Source organism: Suillus subaureus (assembly GCF_016647635.1).
Source record: "Suillus subaureus strain MN1 chromosome Unknown BJ212scaffold_16, whole genome shotgun sequence".
NCBI lineage: Eukaryota > Fungi > Basidiomycota > Agaricomycetes > Boletales > Suillaceae > Suillus > Suillus subaureus.
This window is the reverse complement of record NW_024538572.1, coordinates 772,265-784,304: the sequence shown is the minus strand read 5'-3', so window position 1 is coordinate 784,304 and position 12,040 is coordinate 772,265. Positions and strand designations below refer to the sequence as shown.

Sequence of the window (12,040 nt, the reverse complement as noted above, 5' to 3'; positions counted from 1 at the left end):
CTCCTGCGAAATATTTATCACACGCTCGATACTATGTCACGCCACTCAAACGCCACTGACCCTAAGTTGATCAGACTATGGAGGCCGGTGAGTAGGAAAGTACTGTGTGAGACTTCATACTATGACTCGCGCAATCTGGAGTACGCACGTCACTGTCTTACATGTCCTGTGCGCCTCCCAATAACTATTCCCCTTACAGACCAAGGACCGATTCATGCCAGACGCAATGTCATGTCCACCCCCAGAAGTTAGGAACTTCGGAGGATAGTCTGTCCTTAAGGGGTGCGTCATCATTTTTTCACGCCTAGGCTATAAAATTGACGACCGTCTTTATAATTGTTACACAGTGCTCCAGTACGTGATTAATGTGATTCCTCATGCTGTTTTCGATCTTACCCAACCTCCACAAAGGTTCCACTACCGACTCCTCAGCTACTTCGTCCACCGCTTTAATTCTCTTCCAGATGAAATTCATATCCTCGGCTATCTTTTTCTCCTCCATACAGCTCCTCAACCCGAACCCTGCATCATGGACGAGTCAAAACGAACCTACCATAATCGGCATAGTGGAATTGGATGGAGAAGGATGTGCTGTACTAGACAGGTTCTATTGTACGTGTTTTATCTGGGCCAGGTGAAATTGACGCGGCACTGTCACAGATCCTAGGGTACAGATCATGTCCAAACATCATTTCAACACCTACACTGTACAGTGAATCTTTGTAATGATCACCATATGAGAATATAATGTCCATCTGCGTATAGGTCCTGGAGTGCTGCATTCACCTCTTTCCATATCTACAGTGCTTCTCCTCCGCGTTCGTACTACTACTCAGGAATAATACTGTGCAACGTGTCTCCTTTCGTCCTAGCGGGATTAGATGTCGTACACTGCTGGTGCTTCTAGTCAAGTCGAAAGACGGCTTGGTGGCATGCCTGTGGTGCACGCATTCACTCTCGTTGCTCATCGAAAGGCCGTTGATTTCAAAAAACGCGTCCAAACTCGGAATGGGGAATGGAACATTAGCGAGCTGTTGAAGATGGCTTGGGTTGATCTCACGACAAGCTGTCCTGCCGACAGCTTCGTGGCTGACGTAGACCTTTAGTGTCTGACTACACTAGAAGAAAGGATATCCGAAGATTCTGAAGAAGCGGGACCTGCAGACAACCAGATGTGGGGTCCAAATCGCATTTTCTTCCTCCCCCTTTGATTTTGCCTCTCATGCATGGTGGTTCTCGATAGTTCGCCGAAAAGCGGGATGAAAGACAGTCGTCGATGAAATCTGGTTGAATTGGGTACGTTTTTATTGGAAGGCAGCTCACTCCATCATCTGTGCAGCAGACTACCTTCTCTGACATCACTCCTGTCATTCGAGAAGTTACCGTTCACGCCATCGTTATGCTCTCCGCCAAGGTATGACAGTTTCAGGATGTAACATTTGTCTCTAGTGACGACCTGTACATCTACCTGACTGCATGCTTAACAACTACCTCCCTTGTCGCCTCGCCTGCCCCCAATTAGACTCAGAAGCCTCCATCCGCACTAATAGGTGTATCCTTCCCGGACGTCGGGTCCCTCACTACGATACCAAGCGCAAGTTCCAGTTCCTGTGTTCGGCATGGACCACAATGATCATGTTGTGCACGATTCTCGTGCGGGCGTCAAGGCGTTGATGGAAACTGCAGGCGGTTACGCCAAGGTATGCCTCCGTCCCTGTCACTTCTTTACATCACCTTAAGTTCACCCATCTTCGTAGATCCGATCATCGTTTACTTACAGGAGTCCCAGAACTTTGACTGTTCATTCGACTGATCCCACGAGAGAGAAAGAATGACAACCTGCTGCGTGGTATGGTGGCTTTGGAGATTATGGGAACGGTGGCAGGGAATAGGGTGGATGGACGGTGCTGGTGCGCGTCGAGATAGAAGAAATGTGAGTGAAGGCGCTGGGTTCTAACTATGGGTCCTGACTGCAGGGAAAGGTCTTAGCGCAGACGCGTCCTCATCGTTTGTAATGCGACCAAGTACAAGCGGAGGTGCTAACGATATTAGCTGCGGCTACGCGGCTGGTACGTGGTCCTCAGCGCTTGCTTCCCACGCCGTCGGCCTCATACGGTTTTGTTGGTGAAGCTTGTAGTTTGTCGTCGACATCCAACAGTGAACACAAATTTCACACCCACGACTTTACTCAGCGCTTCTTCCACTCTTGCGAGAATCGACTCGTGCCAACTTGTCAACACTCAAATGAACCAGAAATTCGAGTTGGATGCACGAGTTATAGAGGCTGAGTGGTTTCCTGCAAGTGCATTGCAATCCTTTTCCTGACATCCAATCGTCATTCCCGCCAACCGAATATTGAAGATGTCCTCACTTAAGGAGGATGAGCCCATCGTCGCACTAGGTCTATCTGGTACGTCCCGCGTCCGGTATTCTCCTTAATGAAACTGAAGGGTTGTCTCTCATATCGCTTGTTGCTTTGCTCGTCCCAGGCTTTCCTCATTTTTAAGTATTCTTCAAGTTTCCCATGTTCTTGTAAAGAGTGCCACTCCGCTGACGATGGAATTCCCCTTGTACCGCTTTGATGAGTCATTTGCTTAGATATAAAAGCATATCCTTACCAAGTCCTTACTTTCCGTATCTTAAGTGAATTAATTCCCACTCACTCATCACTCATGATCCATCAATCCTCGTCGAATTCATTACCAGCCTTACTCCTCAACGCCTCATGTCTCGTATATCCTTGCACGCGTCACTCTCATGGTGCTTTTGTTGTCACCATACACGTGTTGTACGAACTACATTCTTTTCCGAAACAGTGACCCAGTTCTCTCAACATTCTAACTCTTAAACTGTGGACCACCGAAGCCCCACAATGTTCAAATACATCCCCGCTGTTGCCGCAAACTTTGTTTGTTTCTTCAGTTCACTGTGGGAGGCACCTTGCACACTCTTCTCTCCATCTGTTTCGCACGAATGCATCTTTGATCACTTTATTCGCCCTCAGTTTATAATTATTACGTGCTCGCAAAGACCTGTTACCCAGTCAGTCTTCTAACACGTCGTTCACTCGAACAACTCCGAACCGAGACCCAAGGCTAGGCATACGAATTACTAATCATACACTCGACATCGTGGCTGATGCAAGGATCTCAGACGTCTCCGCAACTGGAGCCATTCATCATCAAGAGCTAGAAGTATTGAATGATTAATGCGAAGAACGGAAAAGACTGGAGACTCACTCGTAGCAGTGCTGCCAACGTGTCCCATGTGCCATGCGACTCAAATCAAGCTCAATACATCTTCTCCCAATTACTAATGTCGTTCGAGGATTATATCTAAATGTCCCTCGTGAAGCGGGTGGTACCCAGAATAAGAGCCGACGGTTGGGTCCCGTCATCCATCCATCGTGTCCAAGAAGAGCGAACGTCGAACTGCGGTCATCACGGGGGGTGCTTGCGAGTAGCTCAGCAGTGTCACGCAGTGCATGTGTCGAGTTTGATGAGAAGGAGATGAAGTCATCGGGAGCAGTGTTGGGTGTGGGGATGGCCACTGTTGGATGTGGGATGCAATTGTCATGTGGGGAGGATGCTGAACAGTCTTCTTCGGCGTAATCCTGCAACGACTTCCCAATCACTGCATGCCAGACCCGGACGGTCCCATCCCATGAACAAGAAACGATGCGAGTCCCATCTGGCGAGAAAGATGCTGAGCTGACCAACTCAGTGTGTCCCCGCAAAGGCCGACCGACTGGCTGCCCCGTCGCTGTATCCCACAGCCGGATAGTCTCATCATTCGAACTAGAAACGATGCGAGCCCCATCCTGCGAGAACGAGACTGACCTAACCCAATGGTTGTGCCCCCGCAAGGGCTCACCAACTGGTTGCCCCGTTCCTGCATCCCACAGCCGGACAGTCTTATCATCCGAACCAGTCACGATGCGAGTTCCGTTGGGCGAGAATGAGACAGAGCTAACCTCATCAGTGTGCCCTACCAAGGGATCACCGACTGGCTGCCCCGTCGCTGCATCCCACATCCGGACAGTCTTATCCCGAGAACCACTTGCGATGCGAGTTCCGTTGGGCGAGAATGAGACTGACCTAACTCCATGATTGTGCCCCCACCAGGGCTCACCAACTGGCTGCCCCGTTCCTGCATCCCACAGCCGGATAGTCTTATCGTCCGAACCAGTCACTATGCGAGTTCCGTTCGGCGAGAATGAGATCGAGCTAACCTCATCAGTGTGCCCCATCAAGGGCTCACCGACCGGCTGCCCCGTCACTGCATCCCACAACCGGATACTCTTATCCCGAGAACCAGTCGCCATGCGGGCTCCATCCAGAGAGAATGAGATCGAGGAGACCGCACGAATGTGCCCCTGGAAGAGCTCACCAACTGGCTGCCCCGTCGCTGCATCTAACAGCCGAACAGTGCCATCCCAAGAACCAATCGCAAAGCGAGTCCCATCCGGCGATAGCGAAACTGAGGTAATTGAATTGGTGGGCCCTTGGGAGGGCTCATCAACTGGCTGCCCTGTAGCTGGATCCCACAGTCGGACAGTATTATCTGCAGAACCAGTCGCAATGCGAGTCCCATCCGGAGAGAACGAGACTGAGAGAACCTGCCAAGTGTGCCCCAGCAAGGGCTCACCAACCGGCTGCCCTGTTGCTACAACCCACAGCCGAACAGTCCCATCGTGTGAACCTGTTATAATGCGAGTTCCGTCCGGCGAGAACGAAACTGACCCAACCCAATCAGTGTGCCCCTCCAAGGGGTCACAGACAGGCTTCCCTGTCGCTGTAGACCACAGCCGGACAGTTTTATCCGCAGATCCAGTCGCGATGCGAGTCCCATCCGGAGAGAACGAGACTGACCTGACCTCATCGGTGTGCCCCAACAATGGCTCACCGGCTGGCTGCCCCGTTGCTACTTCCCATAGCCGGACAGTCTTATCATCTGAACCAGAAACAATGCGAGTCTCATCCGGCGAGAACGATACTGAGTTAACACCACTAGTGTGCCCCCGTAAGGGTGCACCAATTGGCTGCCGCGTTGCTACATTCCACAGCCGGACAGTCTTGTCTGCTGAGCCTGTCACGATGCGAGTACCATTTGGCGAGAACGAGACCGAGTAAACTGTTTCAGTGTGCCCCCATAAGGGTTCACCAACGGGCTGCCATGCTGCTACATTCCACAACCGGACGGTGTTATCGGCCGAGCCAGACACGATGTGTTTCCCATTGGGTGAGAATGAGACTGAGGTGACTGAAGAAGTGTGCCCTCGCAAAGGTTCGCCTACTGACTGGCCCGTCGCTGCATCCCATAGCCGCACAGTGCAATCATCCGATCCGGTTGCAATGCGAGTCCCATCCGGTGAGAACGAGACTGAGTAAACATAACCAGTGTGTCCGTTAATCACAGTCTGAACAGCCGTCCAGTTCTCATCACGTCCAGATACCAGACGAAGAGTGTTCAGAAATTTGGTAGCGCATTTTTGGGATATCGTAGAGTTCACGGGAGAGAACGGTAGTGCTGATACATAGAGATGCGGCGTACTGTGCAAGATCATGCCGCCGAAGACTTGGATGAACCTCTGCACATCCATTGCAGCAAACGAGGCATCTTCGTATCAGACTGGCCCTGTGGTTGAGTGTCAGCCCTTCATCTGACACTCATTAACCATATGCTCACCTTCAGCCACTGGGAAATGCGTGGGAGGGCGGGGACTGCGCGGCTGAGCACCTTGATAATGCCAAGGACCTCAATCCAGAAGAGCAGTCGCTGATGGTCGAAGAATAATTTGACTTCATCCGCGAGCTCCGTTTCGAAAACTGTTGTTTGTACGTGGGCAGGCCAAAATCGACAGGCGTAGGATAGGTGTGGGGGGATGCACTTTTCAACTCGTTCTCGCAACCCGGGATCTTTCACATTAGGAAGATATGAAGATTTTAAATCGCAGATATTGAAGGAAAGTTCATGTTCCATCACTCGAAGTGATGCGAAAGCAAGGTCGCGTTGTACTTTCGACACGTCAACGTAAAACTCCCCACTGTATGATTGGTTCGTCAGGAAGTCGCGGAAGGATGCATGAAGGGGTCGGATGGGGGTAGATGGGTTGGTGGTACCGCTGAGGAGGGATCCCATGTGTTCTATGATGACTTGCACTTTGTAATGCTCGCCTGTGTCCGGAAAATGGCTCCGCATAACATTCAGGGACTCCAATGAGAGGGGTTCAGCTGCGCCAAGAATTTGTCCTATTACAGAACGAAATCTCGCTAGTTGCCCGTGCTGAGATACGGTGTGTGTAGACCTATCCTTTCGCATGACCTCTGTCAAAATGAGCTGATATATATCATACAATAAGTTTTCCCGCTCGGCAAGATCACGGGACGTGACAAGACTGAAGGACTCGATTGGAGATAAACCAGGAGGGGGCGCTTTGATGTTTCTGCAGGCGAGACGTGCCCACTCGAAAAGTCCATCAGCTTTTTCAGCGAGGGCTGTGAATTCTCTGTCCCCAAAATTCGAGAGGCCTTCCAGCTCCTTCGATACGTAAGTGCGGATGTCGCGCTCTGCGGTGGCTGATGAAATGTCGTCCATGGACATCCGTCGAATATGCTGAGCACCTGCAAGCTCAGCTTCGATATCGCGGAGGGGACGAGAAGTGACGATAATCCGGAAGTTGGCTGGGAGTTCGGTGATTCGTTGAACACCTAGTTTTCCCGCAAGAATTTGGAGAAGGCGGAGCCGTGTCTCGACTCCGCCGCTCTCGTCCAGTGCATCTATCACGATGACGGCGGGTCTTACAATTGACCTTGAGGGCTTTCCCAGTGGCTTCATGAAAAGCTCATCCCACTGCTGGACGATATCCACTGTAGTCTTGAGGGAACTCGCATCTTTAACTGCCTCCGCTAATGCTCGCCTCATCTCCGGATCACGGTCGGCCAGGTCGCGTGCGATGGTAGAAAAAATCTTTTCGTGACGACGGTCAGCATCTCGTTGGTGATCGAAGCAGTAACATGAACCGAGCCCCCCCACATCATTGAACCAGTTAGCAATCGTATGGGCGATGGCCGACTTGCCTTTGCCTGCAGGGCCAGATAGCCAGAGCACACGCTGAACATTGTCTCCGGTGCTGTTGACCCAGTCTGTGATCTCGGAAATGATTTCTGTGCGCGTCCCTGCTAGGCATTGTTTCCCAGTATCTCGTCCCGCGCCATCCGCATACGTCATACCACTAAGATCTAGTGTTTCGCCTGGAGACGTATGAATAGATGTCGAGTGAGAAGCAGGTACAAACTCTTACCTGTACGATGGACATAAATGGCTACATCGCGAGTAACTTGTTTCTCAAAGTTGTCCATGAGCTTATCTAACATTCCGCGATACCCTCGAATTACATCATCTGTTTCCCAGCCTATATTCTTTCCGGTTCTACTCCCTATGATGATAGTAGAGGATTGAGACAGTGAAAAGCGCAGTGACTTGCTGAAGACTCACAAAAGTTCTTGGTCTCTGAATAATCTCTAATAAAATGGGCACATTCAAGGATCTGCTGAGAAATCTGTCCAAGGATAGTGTGCATCGACGAAATCTGGTGAAGCTTCTTGTCTTCTGTAATGAAGCCATAAACATCACCCAACTTCTGGAGAAGGTCGAGTATCGCTGTATCGCGATCCGCTTGAGCAAGAACTATCTACACGCATAAGAACTAAGAAAGAGATACGAATGAGAACAAAACCAAACATACTTTTGCGGCCCAAGACAACACGCTCAGCGCCAACTTGGCGTATGGATGTACCTATGGAACAGGATTGGTTAGGATCCGATCGAGAGAGATGATCCACACCTCCGCAAGCGTCCCAATAACACTATCGAATATCCTGAGGGGTTGAAGATATGTGTCATGAAAATTAGATGCAACCTTGAGATCCGCTGGTACATTCTTGGCGGTGGATTTTCCAGATGTCACATGTACCGAAAGTGACTTCATAAGCTCTACGGCCTCTCTGGCGTCCTGAAGTGATGATTGGGGATCGGCACCTTGTTCCACACCAAAGGGGGGATCCTGAACCTGTATGATCACCAGAATTTATGTATTGAGAGAGGGTGCACAAGCTAAAAAGTAACTAACCTCGATATTTGCAGTCGATGAGGCGTCCTCACGATCGACATTCGGGAGAACAGAGTCACGGCCGTGGGAATCCATTGGCGAGTGCTTTTGTATGATCACATGAGCCTTAAGCTTGATCGAGGAAAATCAGGATCTTTGTCGACTCACAGAAATTTTCTGAGTCGCATTCCCAATCTTCCCTAGGAAACCGACGAACTTTGCCGCGGCGTCTGCCCTGAGTACCCTGGAGGAAGGATGCATCAGAGTTAATGTTTCAAGTAAAATGAAAAGTGGTCCTCAGCGACATACCGAGCTTTCACCAGCAGTTGCTTCACCAGTGGATGTGCGGGTTTCGGGAGGAGGATTTTGCCTTGAATTCCTTGATTGATTGCGTTCACTCATTGTTTGAAATAATTAATGTCAAGGATCAGTCTGAGCGAAGTAGGGTGTGATAAGTGACTAGAGGAAGGATGAGTCCCACTTCGTTTCTGAGCTAGATAACTGGTAACAGGTCGTATCCTTGATCGCCGCGCCTTGAGGCATTACTTATTTGCTGTTGTGTTGACTTTGAGCGCTAAGCACACCGTGTGACACAACGTTGAAAGCCAGGAAGTCGAAGGACTACTTTCATTCGTCTACCGTTTGATCGCAGACATGCAGGTGAGTGGTGTATGCACCCCAAGACTTGCCAGTACTAGTGGCAACTTGAAGTACACGACATTCGGACACTCGCCACATCAAAGATGTAGCATAATAAGATATCGTCCTGCAGAGATATCAAGTTGCCGTGGGTCGAAAAAAGGCGCGCGGTTTATCACTGGCTTCAAAGACTTGCAAGGAAGTCGAGACACGATTCGAATCGAATGAGATAATACGTCGCATTATACATGTAGCATCTGATCTTTTGATTGGCGGGAGTCGGATGTACCACCTTCTACCTTCAGTTAATGAAACATTTAGATTCATATACGCCAGCAGTTAAGGTCACACACACCATAGTCACACCGCCGCATTGATGTGCATGACAGTCATGAAATGGCACACACGATCGTGATTTCCAACACAGGAGTCACATCGCGCAAATGATGCTTTCGAATAAAGAGTGGAGGACTTCCAGTGTCTAAAGTGTTATCTAACAAGAGAAGAGTTGAGTAACATCTACATATAAAACAAAATTATACATCGCACAACATCGATAAAATGGGGAATGTGAAAGGACTATGTACACTTTAGGTCAGTATATAACATCGAGAGCGATAAGACCCAGCTAAACGTTACACCGAGAATAGTCAATGTAGTACACAAAGAACATTTCCAGAGAAGGTATAGTTTCGGATGTATTATGTTTGGGTCTTGCATATCTTCCATGTATCGTTATTTTTTACGTTTAGGAGCTACGAAAAGGCGTCAGGGATCAGTAGGTCACAGAAAGATCAATAAGATGCTTACCGCCTTCTTTCGAAGAAGAAGTTGCCTTCCTCTTCGTGCCCCCCTTGGTGTCCGGCGACGATTTGGTGCCCTTTTTTCCGGACGATTTGGAGTCGTGACCTGAAAGGGCACCCAGCTCACCGACGCATTTAGGACAGAACCATTCACCTTCTGGAATGGCCTCCAGAGGAGGATTAAGGCAGCCCAGGTGGTATGGATGATCGCACTGTCGATCCAACCTCGTAAACACTGTCATCGAAAGTTAAGATGACTGTAACCAACCTTGTCACATTCCAAAGCAGGATCATCATCCCCGTTATCCTTGTCGCAGACTATACAGAGTTCAGGGGCGTCGACTTCAAGGGGATGACGTGGAAGATCAGAGAATTTGGCATTTGGTTTTGCCAAGAACAAGGTGGTATGTTGACCGGCTGCCACGCTGGACGGGATCAAATAAACATTGTACCAACCTGCGAGCAGAGGATGTTTCACCTTATAACCTCGATCCCAGCGAGAGGCTGGTGGCGAGTGGGTTTTGTGGCGCTTTTTGGTTCATCAGGCCCCAGACCGAGTTCACCTTGCAGTCATCGTTCAGGCTGGGTCAGTCATGAGGATTCTTCTTTTACTTACCGTAGGATGCATTTTGCCCCCAAGCAACTGTCATGACACCGCCGTCATCATCGGTCGTGAGAGCGAAATGGGTCACTCCACCGCAACTGCCACCAGATATTTTACAACCCCTGATAAATAAAGTGCCATATTCGTGAATCAACAAGCAAAGCAAGAAGCAGAGATCCTACATTAGATCTTGAATAAACCTAAATGAAGAGTATGGCGAGCCGGAGGATCCTGCCCATATTAGCTAAGTGAATGCATAAACGAACCGAGCCGATAGTTGATGCACACCTTCTCCGCTATTCTTCCACTGCAAAAAGGATCAGAAATAACACACGACCTGACTGACGTTTACGGACCTTTCCGGCCATCCAATACAATCTTTGCTTGTCCAGAACCACGGTATTCGAAGGGCCGGCGATAATATGAGCGCCCATTGTTATTTCATTCGGTCCGGCAAACTAAGTTAAGCTATTTCAACGCTGGTTCGCGAAGGAGAACCAAACCAACACGTACATGCGGGACTACTTTAGGGATGAGGACGTCCTGTTGGTTGCCCAGACCAAGCCGACAGTACCCGTTATAACCCCACACGTACACGAGGCTAAGAGCACTTGAGTGACGTATCACTGAGTTTAGATGGTACATACCCTTGGGAATCAAGGGCTACGCTGTGCTGCGGCCCGCATGCGATGTCTATGATAGTCTTATCGTCAAGTCCTTTCACGGGTACTTTTACGAACGGATCAGCTAGTGATGTTACCAAATGAATGTCGAAGCTTACTAGGTTCAGTCTCAATGTCAAACGCCGTCTTGTTTCCGGTAATAATATGTTCTCCCGTCCTACCATTTCCTAACTGTCCCTTCTCGCCACTGCCAAAAGAGAAGACTGAGAGACGTCAGCTAGCAGAAGGACGGAATACGTCAAGGGGGTACCTTTGCCATCATCGGTGAGTATAATAGAAAACGTTACGCCCACTGCTGCCTTGATGACGTGCTGTCTTCCGCCATCAAGAAAAGGCCCTTCAATCGCTTCGAAAGTGGGTATCTGCGCGACGACCGGATGTCCGCACTGGTATACCCCAGCCGGTCAACCTACAGAACAAAAATTACGAGCTAAAAGCACGACTCACCTGACCCAAGTTATTCGCGCCCGCAGACCAGACCTGTCCATCATCGCCTACTAACAAGGAATGACTACGTCCACATGCTGCATACACGAATCTAGTGCCTTCTTCTGCACCCAAGTCTGTCGGAAGCACGCGTCGCGGAGTGTCTTCAGATATCGCGTCCTCTCCTAACACGCCAAGTGCAGAAGATGCATTCCGCCCAAACATCCACGCTGCGCCGTCCACATCAAGAAGGATGAAGTGACACCCGAAACATGACGCGTGTATGGAAGCGACTTTGATATTGCTGAGAGAACGGAGGATATAGGGCTCGAGGAGGTCTGGTCTGGGATATAAAAAACTGTTTTTGAGCTGATGTAGCTATGCTGGCTGGTAAACGACGCACGCATCAGGATTACCTTCACCTTTTCCACCACGTTCTTTCTTCCCCAGTTTCGGCCTGTGAAAAGCGCACAACATCCATTCATAAATACCCGAGCTCAAATGACTGGTTCGTCGCTCTGGACTCGCTCACCAGTCCGTCCCACCGCAAATTAGTACTGTGCGCAAAAGTTCAGCTTCTATTCACAGAAGTGCGACGTAGCATTTACCTCTTCCCCAGTTTGGGTCTTGTCCATCTGTAGATGTGGATGTTTTAGCCATAATTCTTGGAGGTTGGTTGCTGTGAAGAATCACGCTCAGCAGGCGCCAGCCAGTTCGAGTGTGTGTTTGGGAGATTTGATTGCTGCTTTCGGATTCGCTCTAGCGCTCTAACTAC

The 12,040-nt window shown here is 49.6% G+C and overlaps 3 protein-coding genes across 3 annotated transcripts; 2 read left to right on the top strand and 1 right to left on the bottom strand.

The window, feature by feature from the left end:
- Positions 1–881: 881 nt before the first annotated feature.
- On the top strand, positions 882–1,835 carry BJ212DRAFT_1480968 (uncharacterized protein; the record flags this gene model as incomplete). The annotated part of the gene is made up of 5 exons (XM_041340186.1): positions 882–1,049; positions 1,123–1,242; positions 1,319–1,414; positions 1,551–1,700; positions 1,758–1,835. 5 exons carry the CDS (start codon positions 882–884, stop codon positions 1,833–1,835), a joined length of 612 nt encoding a protein of 203 aa, XP_041193212.1.
- A 6,780-nt stretch (positions 1,836–8,615) lies between these two features.
- On the top strand, positions 8,616–9,387 carry BJ212DRAFT_1355294 (uncharacterized protein). Its single transcript, XM_041335663.1, has 2 exons — positions 8,616–9,048; positions 9,105–9,387. Exon 1 carries the CDS (start codon positions 8,765–8,767, stop codon positions 8,975–8,977), a length of 213 nt encoding a protein of 70 aa, XP_041193211.1. The 5' UTR covers positions 8,616–8,764; the 3' UTR covers positions 8,978–9,048; positions 9,105–9,387.
- On the bottom strand, positions 9,388–11,983 carry BJ212DRAFT_1355292 (regulator of chromosome condensation 1/beta-lactamase-inhibitor protein II). Its single transcript, XM_041335662.1, has 16 exons — positions 11,874–11,983; positions 11,798–11,822; positions 11,669–11,722; positions 11,287–11,608; positions 11,090–11,225; positions 10,938–11,042; positions 10,804–10,885; positions 10,670–10,757; positions 10,513–10,614; positions 10,445–10,463; positions 10,339–10,387; positions 10,169–10,278; positions 10,031–10,115; positions 9,821–9,977; positions 9,560–9,764; positions 9,388–9,504 (listed from the first exon to the last, which is right to left on the bottom strand). The coding sequence occupies exons 1-16, from the start codon at positions 11,923–11,925 to the stop codon at positions 9,485–9,487; spliced, it is 1,611 nt and encodes a 536-aa protein (XP_041193210.1). The 5' UTR covers positions 11,926–11,983; the 3' UTR covers positions 9,388–9,484.
- Positions 11,984–12,040: the final 57 nt, after the last annotated feature.